This window comes from Malurus melanocephalus, unplaced genomic scaffold (genome assembly GCF_030028575.1).
Source record: "Malurus melanocephalus ecotype Western Australia unplaced genomic scaffold, MMel_1.1 scaffold_173, whole genome shotgun sequence".
NCBI classification, from domain to species: Eukaryota; Metazoa; Chordata; class Aves; order Passeriformes; family Maluridae; genus Malurus; species Malurus melanocephalus.
Genome location: NW_026623405.1, coordinates 493,371 through 512,169, shown reverse-complemented (window position 1 = coordinate 512,169; position 18,799 = coordinate 493,371). Strand labels below are relative to the sequence as shown.

At 41.1% G+C, this 18,799-nt stretch overlaps 1 protein-coding gene across 1 annotated transcript in view; it reads left to right on the top strand.

Annotated features, from left to right (window-relative positions):
• GAN (gigaxonin) overlaps window positions 1-13,751 on the top strand; it is a 29,496-nt gene extending 15,745 nt beyond the window's left edge. Inside the window, exons 4-11 of the mRNA XM_057372534.1 lie at window positions 16-233; window positions 1,090-1,211; window positions 1,720-1,832; window positions 2,904-3,053; window positions 3,389-3,525; window positions 4,022-4,150; window positions 10,886-10,995; window positions 11,741-13,751. Coding sequence (XP_057228517.1) covers window positions 16-233; window positions 1,090-1,211; window positions 1,720-1,832; window positions 2,904-3,053; window positions 3,389-3,525; window positions 4,022-4,150; window positions 10,886-10,995; window positions 11,741-11,922 — 1,161 coding nt within the window. The 3' untranslated portion in view covers window positions 11,923-13,751. The remainder of the gene's footprint in view (window positions 1-15; window positions 234-1,089; window positions 1,212-1,719; window positions 1,833-2,903; window positions 3,054-3,388; window positions 3,526-4,021; window positions 4,151-10,885; window positions 10,996-11,740) is intronic.
• Window positions 13,752-18,799: the final 5,048 nt, after the last annotated feature.

The following is an 18,799-nucleotide window of genomic DNA, read 5'->3' as shown; positions in this document are numbered from 1 at the left end:
CTGTCCCTCCTGCAGGTCCACATGAAGGATGTCATGTCGGCAGTGTGGGTCTCGGGGCTGGACGCGGCGTACCTGCGCGAGCAGATGATGAGCGAGCCGCTGGTGCGGGAGATTGTCAAGGAGTGCAACAACATCCCCCTGACRCCCCCGCAGCAGGGAGAGGCCATGCTGGCCTCCTTCAAGCCCCGGGGCTACTCCGAGTGCATCGTGACTGTTGGGGGGGAAGAGCGAGTGTAAGTGTGCGGTGGCATCGYGGCTGGTCCCAGGGCCAGCGCTCACAGCATTCTGAGAACAGTGTGGACAGGAGATGTGCACCTATTGCTTATTACTCTATAATTTGAGTCGGTGTGAGGTTGGTCAGACACACCTAAAATACCTTTGGGAATGATACAGCAATAAATAGTTATTTTGTTTCTGATGTTCAAGGTGTAGTAAACCTAAAGTCGGGTTGTTAATTCCGTAACTGTTCACTCGGTTTTTTTAAACTGARTAGATTTTACTTAAGCACAGAACACTGGAGAAACACCATTCTGATTGTCTGAAAAGCATCTGTAACAAAACCTAAAAGTAGTGAATGTGTGCTTGAAACTGTTTTGTTTATAATACATGTGGTTCTAGAAAAGTCATCATTGGTGCATCTGAGATAAGGTGAAAATTCCTGTTTCACACAGTAATCCCTTTCTTTTCTTGACTACCCCCTGGAGCAGAGAGGAGGGTTCTGTCCTATTTAAATATATTTAGCATTTAGATTTTAGCTCTTTTAGAGGTGTAGTAAACCATTCAGATAACAGTTTGCATGGCMGTTTGTAAATAACTTTACTCAGACATTGCTAATGCTCTCTATCAGTTCTTCGTAGCTTGTTCARAGTTCATAAAAATGGTTACAAGCAGATACAGTAGGAATGGTCTGTACAAACTCAATTTACATGCTGGTTTGGGGGTCTTCTCCTTACCAGGGAAATGCCACGTGGTGAATATACATGAAAACAAGAATGAGCAATCTTTGGACACAAGGTGTTAACAGTGAACTCGTAAAACTCTGTCTCTGTCTTTCTGTTTTTGTTTGTTCCCTCCCTACCCTGTGTTCAGATCACGGAAACCAACCTCAGTGATGCGGTGTATGTGTCCTCTTTATGATCCCAATAGACAGCTCTGGATTGAACTTGCTCCTATGAGTATTCCAAGGATCAATCATGGAGTGTTGTCAGCAGGTAAAGGGGAACTTTGTCTATGTAAACTCAGTGTTATGAAAACTTACCAGTGCCTCAAAATYTGAGATACAGCTTATAATAATGTATTTTCTTTAAGATTGGCTGCACTGGGGTTATTTCATGCTTCCCCTTTGTCTGCCCAAAACTGTACTTGATTCTGTGAAAATCCCTGTCATCTGAGTGTCTTAAAATCGCTATTCCCGCAACATTTTGTGGGAATCTGCTACATCTGTCTCTCCAGGAGTAYTTCATGTTTTAAGTAAATTGTAGTTGTTGCATCACTGAATATGTTGAAGGGTATCTGTAGGGTTAGATATAGTCAGATATTAGTCAGATGTAAGTATGTGCTTTACCTTCTGCAGTCCAGAGTCTGACCTGTGACTGTTCTGAATCTCTTGGTGAATTCCAGAATAGAGCTCACCAGTCCCGTTGTTTTGCTCAGTGTGCAGGTGTGAGTCCTCTTTTTGAGARTCCTGTTCTTAAGATCATGTTGCATTTTGTTTTACAGAAGGATTTTTGTTTGTGCTTGGTGGTCAGGATGAAAACAAGGGAACGCTAAGCTCTGGAGAGAAATATGATCCAGACACCAATTCATGGAGTTCCTTACCACCAATGCATGAGGCAAGATCTCTATCTAACTGTTGGGATTTAAGTTTTTACTTTGRCAAAATATTCCTTTTCTTCTGCAAAATTTTTATTCTGAATCTCCAGTTGCTTGCATCTTACACATTCAAAATCATGCTACAGACTGACTTCTGTTTATATCCTGTTGTTCTTGTGGTCTGATGCTGACTGCTGGATCTGGAAAAACTAAACAGTTGGTGAAGAGCTAACTGTAAGATGAACTACAAAATTTCAGGAATTGCATAATGAATCAGTCCTATAGTATACTTAATGTTCTGCGTRTACTGGCCTTCTAAAACAAGAGACCTCTGAGATGGACAAAGGGATCGGACTGTGCAGAAAAGATGGACAGAGGACTGGCCAACATACAGAACTTGGCTTGCACAGACATATTTAGGTTTGGTTTGAGTTAATGCTTCCTTCTTCATAATTACATTCCATCAAAAAGTAACAATTGTTATTTGTAAACGTATATCCTTAATACACCTGTGTTTTTATCTTTGTAAATCAGCACAAGGTGTTTATTAAGAMGTTGTTTACCACAGGGTTTTCCTCTTTGCAATCTCTGGTTGACAAAGGCATGTCGATTTGGCTACAGTTTTAGTTACRATGCATTAAGTTTCTTGCTTGTGATGTGTTGCTGTGAGACTGAGGGTAGCTGGGCTCATATATACAAAATAGAAGAGCTGCCTTTGCACAGAAAATGGGTCCAGGCTTTGCTGCTTTAGAGACCTGAAAGCAATAGCTTCATTGTGGAGACCACCACTAAGGGAACTGAAACATGGCCAAACTTGTTCTTTGATTTCTCTGTGGTCTCTTTGGCTTCTGCTGCTCTGCTTTTTGGGTTTTTTTTTTTTCCTTTTAATAGCCTTTGTTTTATTTAGTTGATTAAATTAATAATCTTATGCTGGTGTTTAGGACTTTACTATTAAAAAAAAACAAAACAAAACAAGCCAGGGATAATACCAATAGCACTTTGCAGACAGATACTCTGAAAAATAAGATTGTATTCATTTGTTCACAATGGCAGTTATGTTTTTCAATGTTGACTTTATTGATATTCCTTAGGCACGACATAATTTTGGTGTGGTAGAGATTGATGGGATTCTATATATTCTGGGAGGTGAGGATGGTGAAAGGGAGCTGATCTCTATGGAGAGCTATGATATTTATAACCGGACCTGGACCAAGCAGCCGGACTTGACCATGGTTAGAAAGGTAAAAACTACATCCTGTATTGTTGTGTTGGTTATTGTTAAACAGTCAATGCAGATATATGTAGGTGTATGCATATGTATACTTAAAAATATGTATTTTAACTTTTTGCTTCAATTAGAAGCTGTAGCAAATAGTCTCCAAATGAAATGAGAGTGAGCAGCTTCTCTATTTCTATACCAAAATAAAACCATAGCTGAGCATTTTTGTGCCTGGCATTGTTTGACACATGGTACAGGCAACCCAAATGCCTCACTGTGTGTGTATAGATAGCTTTGAACTCTCAATACTGTGCATTTTTGTGTCATTTTAGATATATTTTTCTTTCTTTCCATAAGATTGGCTGCTATGCAGCTATGAAGAAGAAAATCTATGCAATGGGTGGAGGCTCCTATGGAAAACTCTTTGAATCTGTGGAGTGTTACGACCCCAGGACTCAGCAGTGGACAGCAATCTGTCCTCTCAAAGAGAGGAGGTGAGGGAAATGGAAGGGGGAAACTCGGCTGCTTTTCCAGCACTCTGATGAGAGAAAATGTCCATTTTCTGACGAATCTGTGAGCATGGCCTATGAATTTAACCAGGTCTTTCTGAGTCATAATGGCCTATAGTTAACATGAGGCTGAGTAAAGATAAGCATCCAAGCAATAAATACACATTTTGTAGAAATGTAGCATCATTTGTCCTGATGTTACAAGCAATAGTTCCCTGATGCAGAATGAAAACTAGAAATTATGATGCAATTGGAACTGCAGAATAAATTTTAGAGATAAATATTTTTACTGTTTTTTTTCTTTTGTGATCTGAATCAGGTGCACTCAATTCATACCCATGACTCATCTTGTCTTGTTGGATATTTAAGGCTTCTGTGTGTATAAATAAATAAAAGARTAGAAGACGGAGAAAGTTCAGAAGGGTATGCAAAATGGTTTTGAGACATTACATTAATATTCTTTCCTCATTTGGATTTTCAGATTTGGGGCAGTGGCCTGTGGAGTTGCCTCTGAGCTTTATGTATTTGGAGGGGTCAGGAGTCGTGACGACAGCCAAGCCAGTGAGATGGTGACGTGCAAATCTGAATTTTATCATGATGAGTTTAAAAGGTAACTGGCTGCAGCTCTAAGCACAGAAAATAACTTTTCATTGTGTCATCTGGCACTCCAAAGCCCATGAGGTCTGTGCCGTGTATCTCTTGCTCATTTTACTTTGCGATTTTCCAAGTGCAGGCTACTGCTGCCCCCACCCTACTCATGCCCAAGGCTCTTTGTTGAGTGCTCATTACAGGTCTTCTTCAAYCTAAATGAATCCATGATTCTATRGAGGAAAGTGATCCAATCCTATTTCCAGAGATTTGCAGCYAAGAGAATTCCTAAACTAGAGATAAGAAATTTCATGCACTTCTGTTCCAAGCATTTATAGCTTCTGGTACCCATGTAGGCTTTTGCCATAGGAAACACACAATGGATGCTGTGCATCCCACAGCCACCTCACCACACTGCATGCCTCATCTCCTTCTGTTTGTTTTGAACTTGCTTCTGATTACTTCATTCGTTATCTCTTGGCTCTGGTAGTGGAATCCACCTTACTACATGTGGTAACCTTTCAAAGTATTACCTTACCCTGAATTTTTTTGTCTAGTCACTTTATTCCCCATAACTGACAAGCTTTGGTTCCTCCAGTGACTTTTCTCTTGCATCTRACTGGAAATTGGATTATTCTTTTTYCATAAATTAAATTTTAAAAAGACTTTGTGGTCAGATGTCTCAAGACTTGTTGACAAGTGAAGAGATTAGCATGTCTTTATTGGAAGATCAAGACTGATTTATGACAGTGACCTGTATAAAAGGACACAAAAATAGAACAGTAGATGTAAGTTCATTATATAATTTTCTTGCAAGATACGGTTGTAAAGAGACTTTAATTTCTGTATGAAGATGTCTTCTGTGTTGTTCAAAGTGATGTCTAAACTAGCTATAATCAAATGAAGCTGAAGAAAAGCATCCTTTAAATTGGTTATAGGAAGCAGACAGATCAGAGAGGCCGTTGCTGCTGATGCTCCCTCAGTRTTTTCTAGCTCTCTGGAGGCTGGGGAAATGCTAGAAATTTATTAATGTTTTGCCAGAGGTCTTTGAAAGGGAAAGAACTGTGGAAAGAAGTGCTCCCCTCTCTCMTACTTGCTATTTTCAGCTGATTTACTTGAAATATTTCCAGCCTGRTTCTGTTCTTCAGAAGGTTATAGCYCATGACTGCTCAGCAGTGACTGCAGASCTGTTTCACTGGTTGATGCAGGTTGAACTTCCATAAGGTGGAGTTTGGAAAGCTGGGAGGGCCCGGCCTGGGTGCTGCAGGTGAGTCCTTGGTGCCACCTGCTGACTGCAGCACCCACACCGTGGGTTGGTGTCTCTGCTTGGTGGCATCCCCGAGGCGTTGCAGGATTCAAGGACACTGATAAAGAGTCCCTGGGTGTCCCTGGGTGTGTGGGATGTGTAGGCACAGGGCAGGGGGGCAGCAGAGGCAGCTTCACCTGGAGCTGATGGAGGAGAGGGCAGCTGAGATATCAGACTTGGCCTTTCTGCTCTGCCACTGGCCAGTCTGAGCTGAGGAATTTAACTGAGCAGGGATCTGTGCTTGCAGCTCAGGCAGGGCACAGGCTGTGGGTGTTCCTCTGGAGCCTGGGGACAGGGAATGCTGGCAGGGATGGTAGCAGCTATTGGGGAATGCTGGCAGGGATGGTAGCAGCTATTGGGGAATGCTGGCAGGGATGGTAGCAGCTATTGGGGAATGCTGGCAGGGATGGTGGCAGCTGCTGGGAAAGGCTGGCAGGGATGGTGGCAGCTGCTGGCTGGGGATGGTGCTGCCACGCTTTGGGAGGCCCCGACTCAGCCCAGGGGTGCTGTAGCCAGAAGAGGGTGCAGTGTCCCTGTGTTATGTTCCAGCACGCAGCTTCAGGGTCTGTCAGTTAACCCAGGTTTCAGTACCCTCAGAGATCTGGGTGGGGTGGCTCCTTTTTGGGGGATTTTTGTTGTGGCACCTGAGTAGTTGCACCTATGTGGGAAAGAGAGAAAATAGCCATAAAGGGACTTCCCTTCAAAATGCAGTTAGCAAATATTTCTGTCTGCCCAATACTGAGACAAAATGTTTCATTGTTCGGTATTCTTTGAAGTAAGATTGAATCTGGGAAATTGTAATAATTTCATTATAATAGTGTTTTACAAATACCAAATGAATACCAAGTGAAAGCAGATTGACTCTCTGGAAAATGTGAAAGTATTATTTCCTGGGCTGATTGAGAAAYAGCAGAACAAATTCTAAATCTCTTTAAGCTTCCATATTTCACTCAAAATAAATAATATGCTTTTTTTAAGTCTATGAAGACCTTATGCTAAGTACTGTGGATATTAATTCCACTAAACAATTCCATGTGCTCAGTTGTRCTTCTTTATTACTCCAATATTGCTCTTTATTATACTCAAGAATAAAGYATTAGTGATGCCATGGAGGGTACCACAGGTGAACAATCTATCAGCTCTTTAGAGCACAGTTACTGTGACAGAGATACAARGACAGATTCTCCATCTTAAACATTGTGCAGTTGCTACGAGGTGATCAATTTATAGTTGGAAAATACATTTATTTCCTCAGCAAGTTTCTGAAGCAAATAAAAGGTGTTCAGTCTCCTTCAAACCAGCAGCTTCAAAGAGTCTTTGTGAGGGATGGCTGCAACCTCAGACTCCACTGCACACACACTTTTTGTCATTGCAGTGAAGGGATAATATTGGCACTGTCGAAGTTGAAATAGCACATTGACAATGTATGCATATATATTATTGGCAGAAATGTAAAAGTGTTGGGTTAAGAGATTTGTGGAAATGAGGAGTATGTTTACAGGATGATTTAGAGCAGTGGGTTAGAAGCACAGTGCATCAGTTCTAACAGTATCAAACAAAAATTCACAGTGATTTTTGACAATCATATATACATACCAATATTGCACACTTTGTAATGAGCTGTGGCTTTTCCAGCTGTTTTTAAGTAAGTGCTGAACTCCATTATGTTCACTTCCTGTGTGAATGGGGAGARCTCCCTGCACTGTGAGCTCAGCCCTGGGCTGGGGTTGGTTGTGAGGTACGTGCAGCAGTGCACACCTGTGCCATCTGCACAGATTTCCATGTGTGCCTCAGGTCTCACTGCCAAAGCACAAGGTYGAGCATCATCCCAGGCACCCAGAGGCTGTCTGAGTTACAGCTTTTACTCCAGTGGGAATGTCTAAGGRTGTACTTACATCAATGTATAAACATATTAATTCATGTAAGCTGCCATAATTCTGGCTTGAATTGGATTAAAGGACTGGACTTGTTTAATATTGTTTACCTTGACAGTAACTTGCTCCAAAATAACTCACAGTGCAGAATCTTTCAAAATTGTTATTCTTAACCATGACGCAGACTTTTCAAAGACTGGGGATGTGCTGAGATCTTCACACTARCAAAAAAATAAACATTGAGACTCCTGTTAAGCTGTGCTGTATAAACAAGTAATAAAATAAATGAAGTGAGACAGAATAGTAGCATCCACATGAAATGTGAACAGGGTAATGTAGAAAATAATTCTCATATTTGAAGTGCTGCTGTAACTGAGATTTTTCAGTTAATAAATGTTTTGTCAGCCTGTCTTTAGAGTCATGTGCATGAGTGAATTTAAGCGAACCCAAAGATAGAAAATGCTGTACGTCAGACTGCRGGGTTTTTGCAGGATGTAGATTTTTTTTTTTCAAGGCAGTAGATTGAGCTTTGTGTGCATTGTATCCTGTTTTTTAAAATATCGATCAAGCTAAAAACAGATTTAATAAATGTGAAAGCGGAAGATGGAAATGTGAAGGTATCCTTCACTCAGTGATCCAGTGCTGGTCTACTCCATAAAAAGCAGGAAGTTTTAGAAACATATTCAAGACCTTGGTGGGTTAGACTTTCCTTCTACCAGAGTTCATAATTTCTAGTGCACCTTTTTGCACCATGTTGGTGTGTAGAGAATTGGATGATGTCTGTACACACTCAAGTTTTTTTCTTTTTAATATGGAAATATTTCACAGAGTCCAAATTGACTTTAGGATTCTTTGTAAGAGCTGCTGGTGGAGCTCTGTCCTTGAGTATGGCCACTGCTGCTTTTCCCTGGTGGTCTGTAAGTGGGGTGGGATTGCTTCTATCTTTTCTAATTTCAAAAGAATTATGAAAATTTGGAGGTATTGAGGAAGACAAAAGTAAGGGATACTTTTCAGAAGCAGTACTTTGGTAAAAACTCCTTTATAATGTTYCTTTTGCTACTGGAACCTCATAAAAATAAGGAAAATCTTTCAGCAGTTTATAAGTAGTGAACTAAATAATATTGTAACAAAGCWTTCCTCCATTTGGTGTGCAGGAATTTCATTAAAAGCAAGTGCTTATGCAAATGTAATGAGAACACTGACTGGTAGCACTGTCAGATGAGAGGAACATGGATTTTCATTCATTTCCAGGCTTCATTTCCCAGCTGGGGTGAGCTTGAGGTGACGTGCCTGGAATATATTGGTTGTGTATCACATCTTTATTTAATTCCCACTTAGAAGTAAAGCAGTTACCATCCTACTTACTAATTACAGCAGTGCGGATGGGTTATTTTGTTTGTCTCACTTTAAGACTGAAAAAAAAAATCAGGATTCCTTCCCTTCTATTTTTAAATTGGGTGGAAGCCTGTTCCAGTTCCAGAGTGATCACTTCTGCCCATGGTTGCAGCAGGACCTGCCTTTCCCCTGTTCCTCTTGGGCTCAGTTTGAGTGGAGCCATCCCGGGAAAATGCGCAAGAGTTATGTTCCAAGGACTGTTTTCAAATTCCTGAAGATTGTGAATTTTTGGTCATGGGGTTTTTTTTTTTCCATACTGTTCAAACAGCGGGCACAACCCACATTAAGCTGGARCTTAGTCAAATTCTGATGAAAAGTGACCCCTTGCCCTTCCTGTCTTTGTTCCTTCCTAGTTTTAACTGCTAAAGCTGCTGTGAGCRTTCCTCAAAAGTGGTGCCTGTTTTTTAAAGATACTGCAGATACTTTAATATTCTTCTTTGCTGATGCACAGTAGGAAAATGCTGGGGTCTCACCCCATGGGTTTTGCTTTTTTTTTTTTTTAAACTCCAAAACCCAGAGTATCTAATGCAGATAAAGCCCTGATCTGAGTTTTTTCCCTTCCTTAACCTGGCCCTATAGTTAGAATTTTAAAAAAAGGAAAAAGAAATTCCTGTCTTTCTTCTGTATTTCTCTGCCACTTACTCAGTTTTCAGAATTCTAGGTCACTTGCTGCTAAAAAGCTGTGAAAATACTGTGCCCTCCTCCTACAGTAGGGGAAGGAAGCTAATGAAATATGGTGCAAGATGTTTTGATCTGTGAGAGTTTCTGAAKCAGTGTAGAGAACTTCTCCTTTTCTGTCCTCTTTTAGTTCATCTGTCCTCCTCTGTGACAGCTACAAACCACTTCCTTGCTTTCTGCAGAACATTAATCCTTCCGTGTACAGCACAGACAAAATAATGGACAGCTAATCCTTTCATTTGCCCTTTAAAAATTGATTTCTGTCTCCAAGATAATTGATGTGGAGCAGCATCTCCTTCAGTGCCAGAAGAGTGGTTTACTTCTGAATCAGGCATTCAGATGATGCAGAATTTTCAGAGATCAGCAGTAWGAGGAAGGGTATTTTCTAACTTCTTCCCTCAAATTAATCTGGTATGGCCATGAAAATACATGGGGTGATTTTCAAAGGTTTCTCAGACCTTCATRTATTCTGTAAATTATGTAATAAAAAGTTTAGCAGCAGTCCCCTAAAATGGCCTTTATTTGTTCATCTTGGAGTCTGTGTGTAGTAACTGTGGCAGCATCTGCAAAGGCACAGCAGCGTTTTGTAGGAATTTGTTTCAGAACCACCGAGAGGATGCTGACAACTCTTGGCAATGGGACCTCTTTATAACCCAGCATCCCAYGTGGATGAGGAGTACATATTTAACTGCTTTCCAAAGGCTTCAGCATGGAAAACTGCTTTTCACTTGATGGCAGGATCAGGCTGATTATGTTAAAACGAGACTGTGCTTCCAGTGAACACAGGGGAGTTGTAAGATTACAGTAGGAGCTGGAAAGGGATTGAAAAGAGCCTGATTTGTGACTGGGAAGGTCTGTGGCAATTCCAGATAAAGGACATTTCTTTTCCAAATTCCATCACCATTTTGATTTCCAGTCTTCTATCCCTTGCTTGAAGTTAAGCATTGCCAAGTGCTGCGGCGTTCTTAGCAGGCAAGGATTTGTTGTCCCTGATAAAGCAAAATTAAAGAAGCTGAAGAATTATATGAGGGAGACACTGCTTAATAACAGGGTTCTACTATAGCAATTTATTTCCCCTACTATGATTCATTAAAACTTATATGTGTTTATTTTAAAGACATTTTAAAGACTAATTTTAAGATTAAACTACCTAAAATTTTCTCTGTAGGGAAAATTGACTGGCATAGCTGTTGCTGGCTCTCTATCAGGCCTGCTCTCTTCCAGAAGGTCACAMTGGGTGGCTGCAAGAAGAATTTATTATAGGTAGACTACACAGACGAGTGGAGCYATTCTGAAATTAGGCAACTTCAGGACACAGCAGTACCAGCTGCTTTTCCTGGCTGGGAGAAGCCAGGACTGCCCAAAATGTTCTCTTTACRTAACAAATTAATATGTACACTCTGCTTCTGACTCAAAGATTACAGTTGCAAAAAGAATCTTGTTTTTTTTTTTTTTATGTGCTCAGTAAAAATCACATTCTATTTTTTAATTGTTATTTTTACAGGTGGATTTATCTAAATGACCAGAACCTATGTATCCCAACTAGCTCTTCTTTTGTGTATGGAGCTGTGCCCATCGGAGCCAGCATATACGTGATTGGAGATCTCGATACAGGTCAGAACCAGAACCAAAAACCTCTTGATGCTCATTTCCTTCCAATCTTTTGAATACTTGGTGCTAGTGAGACYGAACATTTTAAGAATAAGAGGCTTGAGCACTGTTCTGTTACTGTGGGTCGGGGGATTGTGCTGGGCATACAGCAACACACAGCTTGGTTTTGGATCTTTTCAGTAGCAATGAGCATTGGGTTGATTTGGTGGATCAGATTTGGATTAGATTTCAACATTTGTTAGATTTGAAGAGCACAAGAAGTCAAGATGAAGAGTGTGTGACTGCTTTTACCTAAATGTAAGAAAATCTGTTAGTGCCTGAGCTTGTAGGTCCTGTCTTAGCAGGGAACAGGCAGTTCTGCATTCAAGGGGTGTCATCCAGTGACTCATATGGATGTGATAGTGACTCTTGGCTCTCAATCCCCACCAAATAGGTGTGTGCTAACAAATAGTCAGTTCTCAGCTGTCAGCACCTGGCCATGCTCTGTAAAAGAGATTTGGAAGGCTGCTTTTGTGGTGTATATGATAGTGTAGGAGTAATTTCTCCAAAATATAAGCAAGCAAAATCCCAGATGTGGTGGGTTTAAGTAGATCAGAAACATCATGGTAGCCCCCTTTTGACAATAATTTCCAGAAACTGTTTTGTGTTCCTCTGCATGCTCTCGTTCACATATTTTCCTTACTAGAGTTAAACGTGGCGGTAGCTGCAGCGAGTTTCACACATTTCATCTCTTTTTTTGTTAACTCAGGTACAAACTATGACTATGTTAGGGAGTTCAAGAGAAGCACGGGCACCTGGCAGCGCACCAAGCCCCTGTTCCCCTCGGACCTGCGGCGCACCGGCTGCGCGGCGCTGCGGATCGCCAACTGCAARCTCTTCCGACTGCAGCTCCAGCAGGGATTGTTCCGCATCCGCGTACCTTCTCCGTGATCCGTGTGCTGCCAGGGGAGGAGACTGGAAGAGTTCTGCGCAGTCCACCATAATCTAGCTCTATTTAAAGGAAAAGCTGAGAAATTACAGCTGAAACTTACACTGTATGCTGTGCTTTGGTATGGTAACTGTTTTTGTTTTAAATGCTTACAAAGCTTGAGTCTCAGTACTTGTTTCGGGAACAAATAACTTAAGTACTCATTAAAAAGAAGAGAAGGGGGAAAATAAAAGGGGAGATCAAGGAAACACCTTCAGTCGTAACCATTTGGAGTTTAAACCGTGTTGTTAAAGGAGGATTTTTGTGTCTGAAACTGGCGGGAATCGGTTTCCTTTGGYGAAGTTTATTGAAAAGCAAAAAAAAAGATTTCAGGTGCGTTTCCCGTGYGGGGAACTGATACGAATCCTTGTGCTATCTGGGTCTGGATAGCTGTAATACACAGAAGCTACATGATAACCAACCTCCCTGGCGTGCTGCTGTTGGAGCGTGAGGCCACAGGAGCTGTTGGTCGTTGCACCTTTTATTTCTAGTCCTTTCTCAAAAGATAAGGTCTGTGCCTAAAAAAATGGTGGAGGTGTGTACATATGGTTTTTCATTCATTTGCAACGGTTTCATTCCTATAAATATTTTTAATATATATAAAATGGACTAATCTGAAAATGGATACACCCCAGAAAATGGATACAGTACACCACAAAGAAGTAAACTGTTTTTTTCTACGCTATCATTCGAGTAACCTGATGAACTGGTCTGCAGGTGGGTGGCGTGCGCTTCTGGGTGGGCTTTGGGGGATGTTTGCCTTGAAGTGAAAAGGAAAGAGGTGTTTGGAATGGTTAGAGWTGATTGCTGCTTTTGGTAAGAGCAAAAGGACAAATTAAATAGATTGTGTTCCTTTCTACTTCAGATTGCTTGCAAGCTAAGAATGGTTTTTAAGATTGAGGATCATAGAAAGCCGCATTTTATCTCAGAACAAAGGTGAAATATGACAAGGATATATTTATTTTGCAGAAAACGTGGGTTTTGGACTAGGAGCTAAGAAAAATTTGTACAGTGACTTTAAACTGGGATCAAAAGTTGATTTACTAATGATTTCCGTGCTACAATACAGTCTTGTTTACTGCAGTCCGACTTTGAAAGCTGGGTTTTATGGTGTGGTTATAGTGAAGAACTTAGTATCTTGCATTTTATTTCTTACTAAGCCTTGTTCACATCAGTAGTGATATTTAATTGACTTTTTGTTCGTAGTCAAGATCAGCTGGTAGAACACTTTTACCTCAATTTTTGATTTCATTGTTGTTGTGATGGGTGGGACATAACATGTATTTATTTAAAAAGAATAAAATGGGAGAGATTGAAAATAGGAATAATACCTCCTACCCTTCAGAAATACTTTGTACAACCAGTATTATAACTACATACAAGACTTTCCACTCTGCAACTTTGTGGACCTCAGACAAGCCAAACTCTGCCCTCAGTTGTGTTAGTGTTAAACTTCATCATCTTTATTGAATCATCTTACATATGTTGAAATACGATCCCAGACTAGTTCAAAATACTGATATTTCACTAAATAGTCCTTGAAGAGCCATTCTGAAATTTACTTCTGCTCAGTTTTTCCATAGCACTGGTATGTGGTTGGAATTATTCTGATTTCTGAGCAAAGGAGTGTGGGGGCTGGGGAAAAGGGCAGCAGCCAATCCATTGACCATTATTTATTTTTTTTTTATTTTTTACAATGCTGAAGTGCTGCAAAACTTGAACTATATACATCGATTTTCTGACCTATATAAGTTGGCATATTAAAAACTTTATATATTTATGCATTGCAGTAGACTTGGTGTGTGTATATATGTCTTTAGATTTTAAATTTATATATAATGCTTTACTACAGAAATGTGAACCACTATTTCCATCCTTGGCTGTCTTGTGAAATAAATCAAGTGCTGTTAGTTTATCTGTAAAACTTCCCTTTTTTGAAAAATCTTACATGGATCAATTTTTTTTTCCTCAGACAAAGTGCCAAGATCCCATATTCAAAAGTGATGAATGTTTCCTAAGTATGTTTCACTTTTGAGCTCAGTTTTCTAAGTGGCTTGGAAAACTTCCGAAAATGTTATTCAAAATATTGCCAGCTGCTATCTCCCGAGTCCCTGTAGCTTCCCAGTACACTTGAGGGCATTCAGCATCCAGAAAATGTAAGTGATAAATGCACATGATAAATCCAAGTAAATACTCTAGCAGTGTTTTGCAGTTAAAGTTACTGAACTGAATGTTTACACTTAGAGTAGTATTAACATTAGGTGTTCTTAGTTTGGGGTTTTTTTAAAAAAAAAACATAAATAAAACAAATCTGCTGGTGATTGGAGCGTGTTGCGAATGCACTCAGTGAGATTTGACCAAGAAGTTTAAGCCTCCATACCTGAACCAGTCACAAACTGAATTTCTGAGCACACTGTACTTGTGTCACGTTCCACAAGTGTCTCCAGGGATGCTGTCTGGGAGTTTCGGACACGTGCTCAAGATTTAGAAACCCCTGAGATCTCAAAACAGCCTTCCTTGGCCTTGCCTAAGGGGATGGGGACCATTCCCCATCTGCTTTGGCTGTGGGGCTGATCCAGAGGAGCTGTTCTAGCCCCTGAGTGTATAGGAGGGAAGGGATGTGTCTGCTGGGGTCTGACTCCTGTCTGTCTGTCTGTCTGTCGTGCTCTGATCTGYGAGTGCATCCCTTGGACTGTGCAATAACCAGGTTCCATTTCCCTGGAGTTTGGGGCAAGGCTTTGAAGCCAAGGCTCCCCTTTCTCCAGGGATTGCACCAGTGCTGGTGTAGAAGCAAAGAGGCAGAGCTGACCTCTGACTGTTCTTTCTCTTTTCAGAAGAGGTGGTTGACTTGAGCAGGGGAGGGAGGTCACCAATTTGCCCAGTGTGTTGAACATGCACACAGCTCTAGATTGAACTGGGTTCAGTGGTAAATGCCACCACCCCGCTGTCCCTGCTCTCCTGGCGCTGTGTACCCATGCACATGATGGCTGAACCACATGGGAAACAGCTCAGGAATTTTCYGAGTTGCAGTCCAGGGGTTTTAGGTGATTTGGCAGTTTAAAAACTTGTTTAAGTTGTCCTTGCTTGGCACAGTGGCCTTAATTCCTCCCAGCTCATGAATAGGCACGGACATTCAGCCACGTTCTCCACAGGTGACTGTTTGAATTTGTGTCCTGGCCAGCTGTCCATGCAGGATGGGGACCAGCTGGGCCACTTTGAGCTTGAGGGACTTGGRCTGGGCTTCTGTGTCCTTTTTCCTTGCCCTGCTGAGGAATTTGGACACAAACCCCAGCCACTGAAATCAGAAAAACACCAAATACGGGGTAGGAATTGTGACAGATGGGAAGAGCAATGGCTTTTTTTCTCCCCTCACTCCATCTCTTACCACAATTCCCACCCAAAAAATGTCTTCTTCCTTTTTTTTATGAGCCATGGATAATTTTGGAAAAATTTTGGAGTTGCTAATTTTAGGGGAAAAGTATGGGGGAAAATATATGCTACTATAAGCACCCAGCAGTGTCCTCTGTGTTTGTTTTACACATGTAGTCTTGTGTCTGCTCTGCACAGCAGAGAGGGATTASAGAGGCAAAGGTGTAAAGTGCTGTTGCTCTCATAAAATAAATCCCTTGGGTTTCTGAGCAAGGCACACGCCTGGCCTGGCTCTGTTCCTTACCTGGCCTTGACAGATGCTCRTATTCCTAAAGAGTCAGGGTTGGGTTTCAGATCCTCTCTCTTTCTGGTTTTATAACCTGAAGAAGAGGCATCCTGAAGAGTCTTCTGTCCTGCTGTACCACAGCAAGGTCTGGTTGTCCTTAAATATTTTGTCAGCTGGTCCTTAAATTTTAGTTATTATGAAAATGCTGTGTCAGCCACTGGTCAAGTGAATTTTTGTAGCTTTGAGGGTACCTCATCTTTAAATCGAAGACAAATTAATATGAAATTACACAAAAGGACGGTGGTGACTCTGAAACCAACAGAAACTCTCAAAATCAGCTCTCTGATAGCTGTGGGCAGGCTGTGTCCCTGGTGCTGGACTGCACAGCACGTGCCTGGCACGCAGCCTGCCTCCAGAAGCAGAGATCTTGATAAAAAGAAGAGGTTTTTATCAAAGCTACTGAGCCGCCTGGCTCGTGAACTCCCCTCCCAGAGCACACCAGGCAGCTTGGCTGCTTTGCAATATTTCTTGTGCCTGCGTGACTCCATAGATGCACGAGTGCAGGAGTGAGGGGTTTGGGGAGGTTTTTCCCTGATTTAACTGCAGTTTCTCTGCTCTGTAAATGCTGTGGCTTCACAGCCTGCATGGGCTCTGCTACCATGCATGTGCCATGCAACATGGAGGATGCAATAACAAATGCAAGTTGTTAAAAGTGCCAAACTTTTGGGTTCTTCTGTGTATATCAATAATTCAGCTGTTCTACTAAAATACAGAGATGCTTAAAATCCACTGTGTTAAAAAACAAAAAGCAGTGGGTTTTTTTGGTTTTTTTTTAATGAATGAAGCACTGTAAACCTCTTTCTTTTTATTTGATACTGTTCTGCAGGTTTGTGTTACTCTTCACAGCTGCCTTGAATATCACTCCATGTGATGCATATGGACACTTTGCTCTTTGTTAGAGCACAGTGCCAGTGTGTAATAAATGGCAGCTGACAACAGGCTWTAGTATTTAAAATTATAACTCCGTAGATTAAGTGCAATTTGTTTGCATTAATCGACCTGCAGAAGGGAAGCTGTGCCTCGGGAAGTGTTGCTGTGCCCAGGGACACAGGTCTGCTTTGGTGCCACTCACAGCCATGCTTTCCAAGGAATTATATTTAATTTAGAGTTAAATGGATCCTTTCTGCCTCTAATTCAGCACTGAGGATTTGGGGTTTGTGTTCTCTTTAGCTCTTTGGAGCACTTAAACAGCCACTCCAGGTGGGTGGGAGGGGTGTTAATTGCATCCGTGTTTGTAGAAGCTGCTATTTCCATCTTCCCTTGGAGAATTTCCTTTTCCCGCTCAGGACTGAGTGCAGGCCTGTGTTCCAGTCGTCACTGCTGCAGCCTTTTGACATTTGCCATTTTCTSTTGCTCTTCCTTGTTTTCTCTTGGAGCTGGGAGCTGTGTCCATAGGGTCTGTGTTTCCAGGGCACATCACCTGTGGAAGGAAAGGACAGAGCTTGGGAAGGTGAGCCAGCAAAAGCTGAAGGCACTGGGATTTGGGGGAAGCTCTGCAGAGGTCACCTCTGCGTGCTCTGAAGTTTATTAATAAGTTTTGCACCTGTTTTGCACCATCCCTGTGGGGTTTGGTGTGGTTTTGTTGTTTTYTTTTTTYCCCYKGGRAAWTTCYTTGCTGCAGGAAGGATTGCAGCCAGGGTTTAAGGTGACACCTGTGACCAGCCATGCCCAGCGTGACTCTGCAGCCTTGGCTGCTGCCGTGSTCCAGTGACCAATTCTCTCAAAAATGTGATTAACAGGTTACCTAAAAACATAGATTGAAGCCATGCCAAGTGCCCAGCCTGATAAAGATCTGATAAAAAGGATTAAGGGCGAAAGGAGAATTAAACTATGAACTGCTACCAACAAGTGATCATATAAATTTATTGGTGATACAAAATCTGAATAATATTTTTAAAGATTACTAATTCTAGGTAACTGCTTCTTCTTTATAAAAGTATTTGCAATACATAAAGAATTTGTTTAGGATAGTATTTGGAGGATATTTGAAATAATCTATTGAAAAGTGAGCTGGAAGAATTTTTCCAGCTTTTCAATGGAAAAGGCTAAATCCTGTTGCCCAGCAGTTTTGCAGGGTTTCTGTGAGCAGAGAACACCTGCCAGAGCTCTTCAGTACATGAAGCTGCTCAATGCCATTGCCTACCTGTGCCCTTGAATTTGCATAATGAAATGAGGCTCTTCTGAGCCCTGACRGATGGGATTACAATAATAGGATAGAAAGAAGCACCTCCCGTGTAATTAATGTTATTTTGTTGATAAAACACATTTGTTTTGTTTTTTTTTAAATACTAGGGGCTTTTGAATTACCACCTTAGGCCCTTGATTTTTATTTTTTTAAAAATTTCTTTGCCTTTCCTCCATTTCTCTTCAGTTAATGCTAAGACATCCTCGGTTTTGGTCAAGGGCAGGTTTCTTTCATCAGTAGTTCTAAACTCTGTTGGAGGCTGACAGACCCTCTGCCACAGGCTGTGCACTTGTTTCACAAGTGTCATTTCTATGCATTCTGTTATTGGGCTGCCACCTCTGCCAACTTCAGAACAGAAAAAAAAATACACTGTAGAACAATTTTGTACTTGATGAAAGCAAGAGGCATTTTGGAAAGTCTAAATTTCAGTCTGCAATAGGCAGTGTGCTATAAAAACCTGATCCCTGGCTGGGCTTGTTATTCTCCCCTGAATGCTCTTACATGAGAAAGCTTTGGGTTTTATTCATCTGCTTTATTAATTTACACATGATAGCAGGAAGGCATTATCATCCCTGTCACTTGTTTCACTGTTTTTTTTTTTTTAAGTCTTAAAAAGCAAAGCCTATTTATTTATTAGTGAATAAATCAGTGCACAGGTTTATCTGCCAAGGAGGCCAGGTTAAACCCGGCAGACATTCTGCAAAGATCTTGCTATCATTTCTTTCTGAAGGGAAGMCAAGGAGTGCCCTCTTATGAAATAYTTTCAAACCCTTTCAGAACTGGTCTTAAACTGGTCCAAAGGACTCCTCTGGATTGCTTAGAGAACATGGGGTCTGTTCTAGCTTTTGTTTGCTTCAGGAAACACCTGCTAAGTCAATTTTAAGCTTTTTCTTTTTCTTTTTCTTTTTTTTTTTTTTTTTTTTTTTTTTTTTTTTTTTTT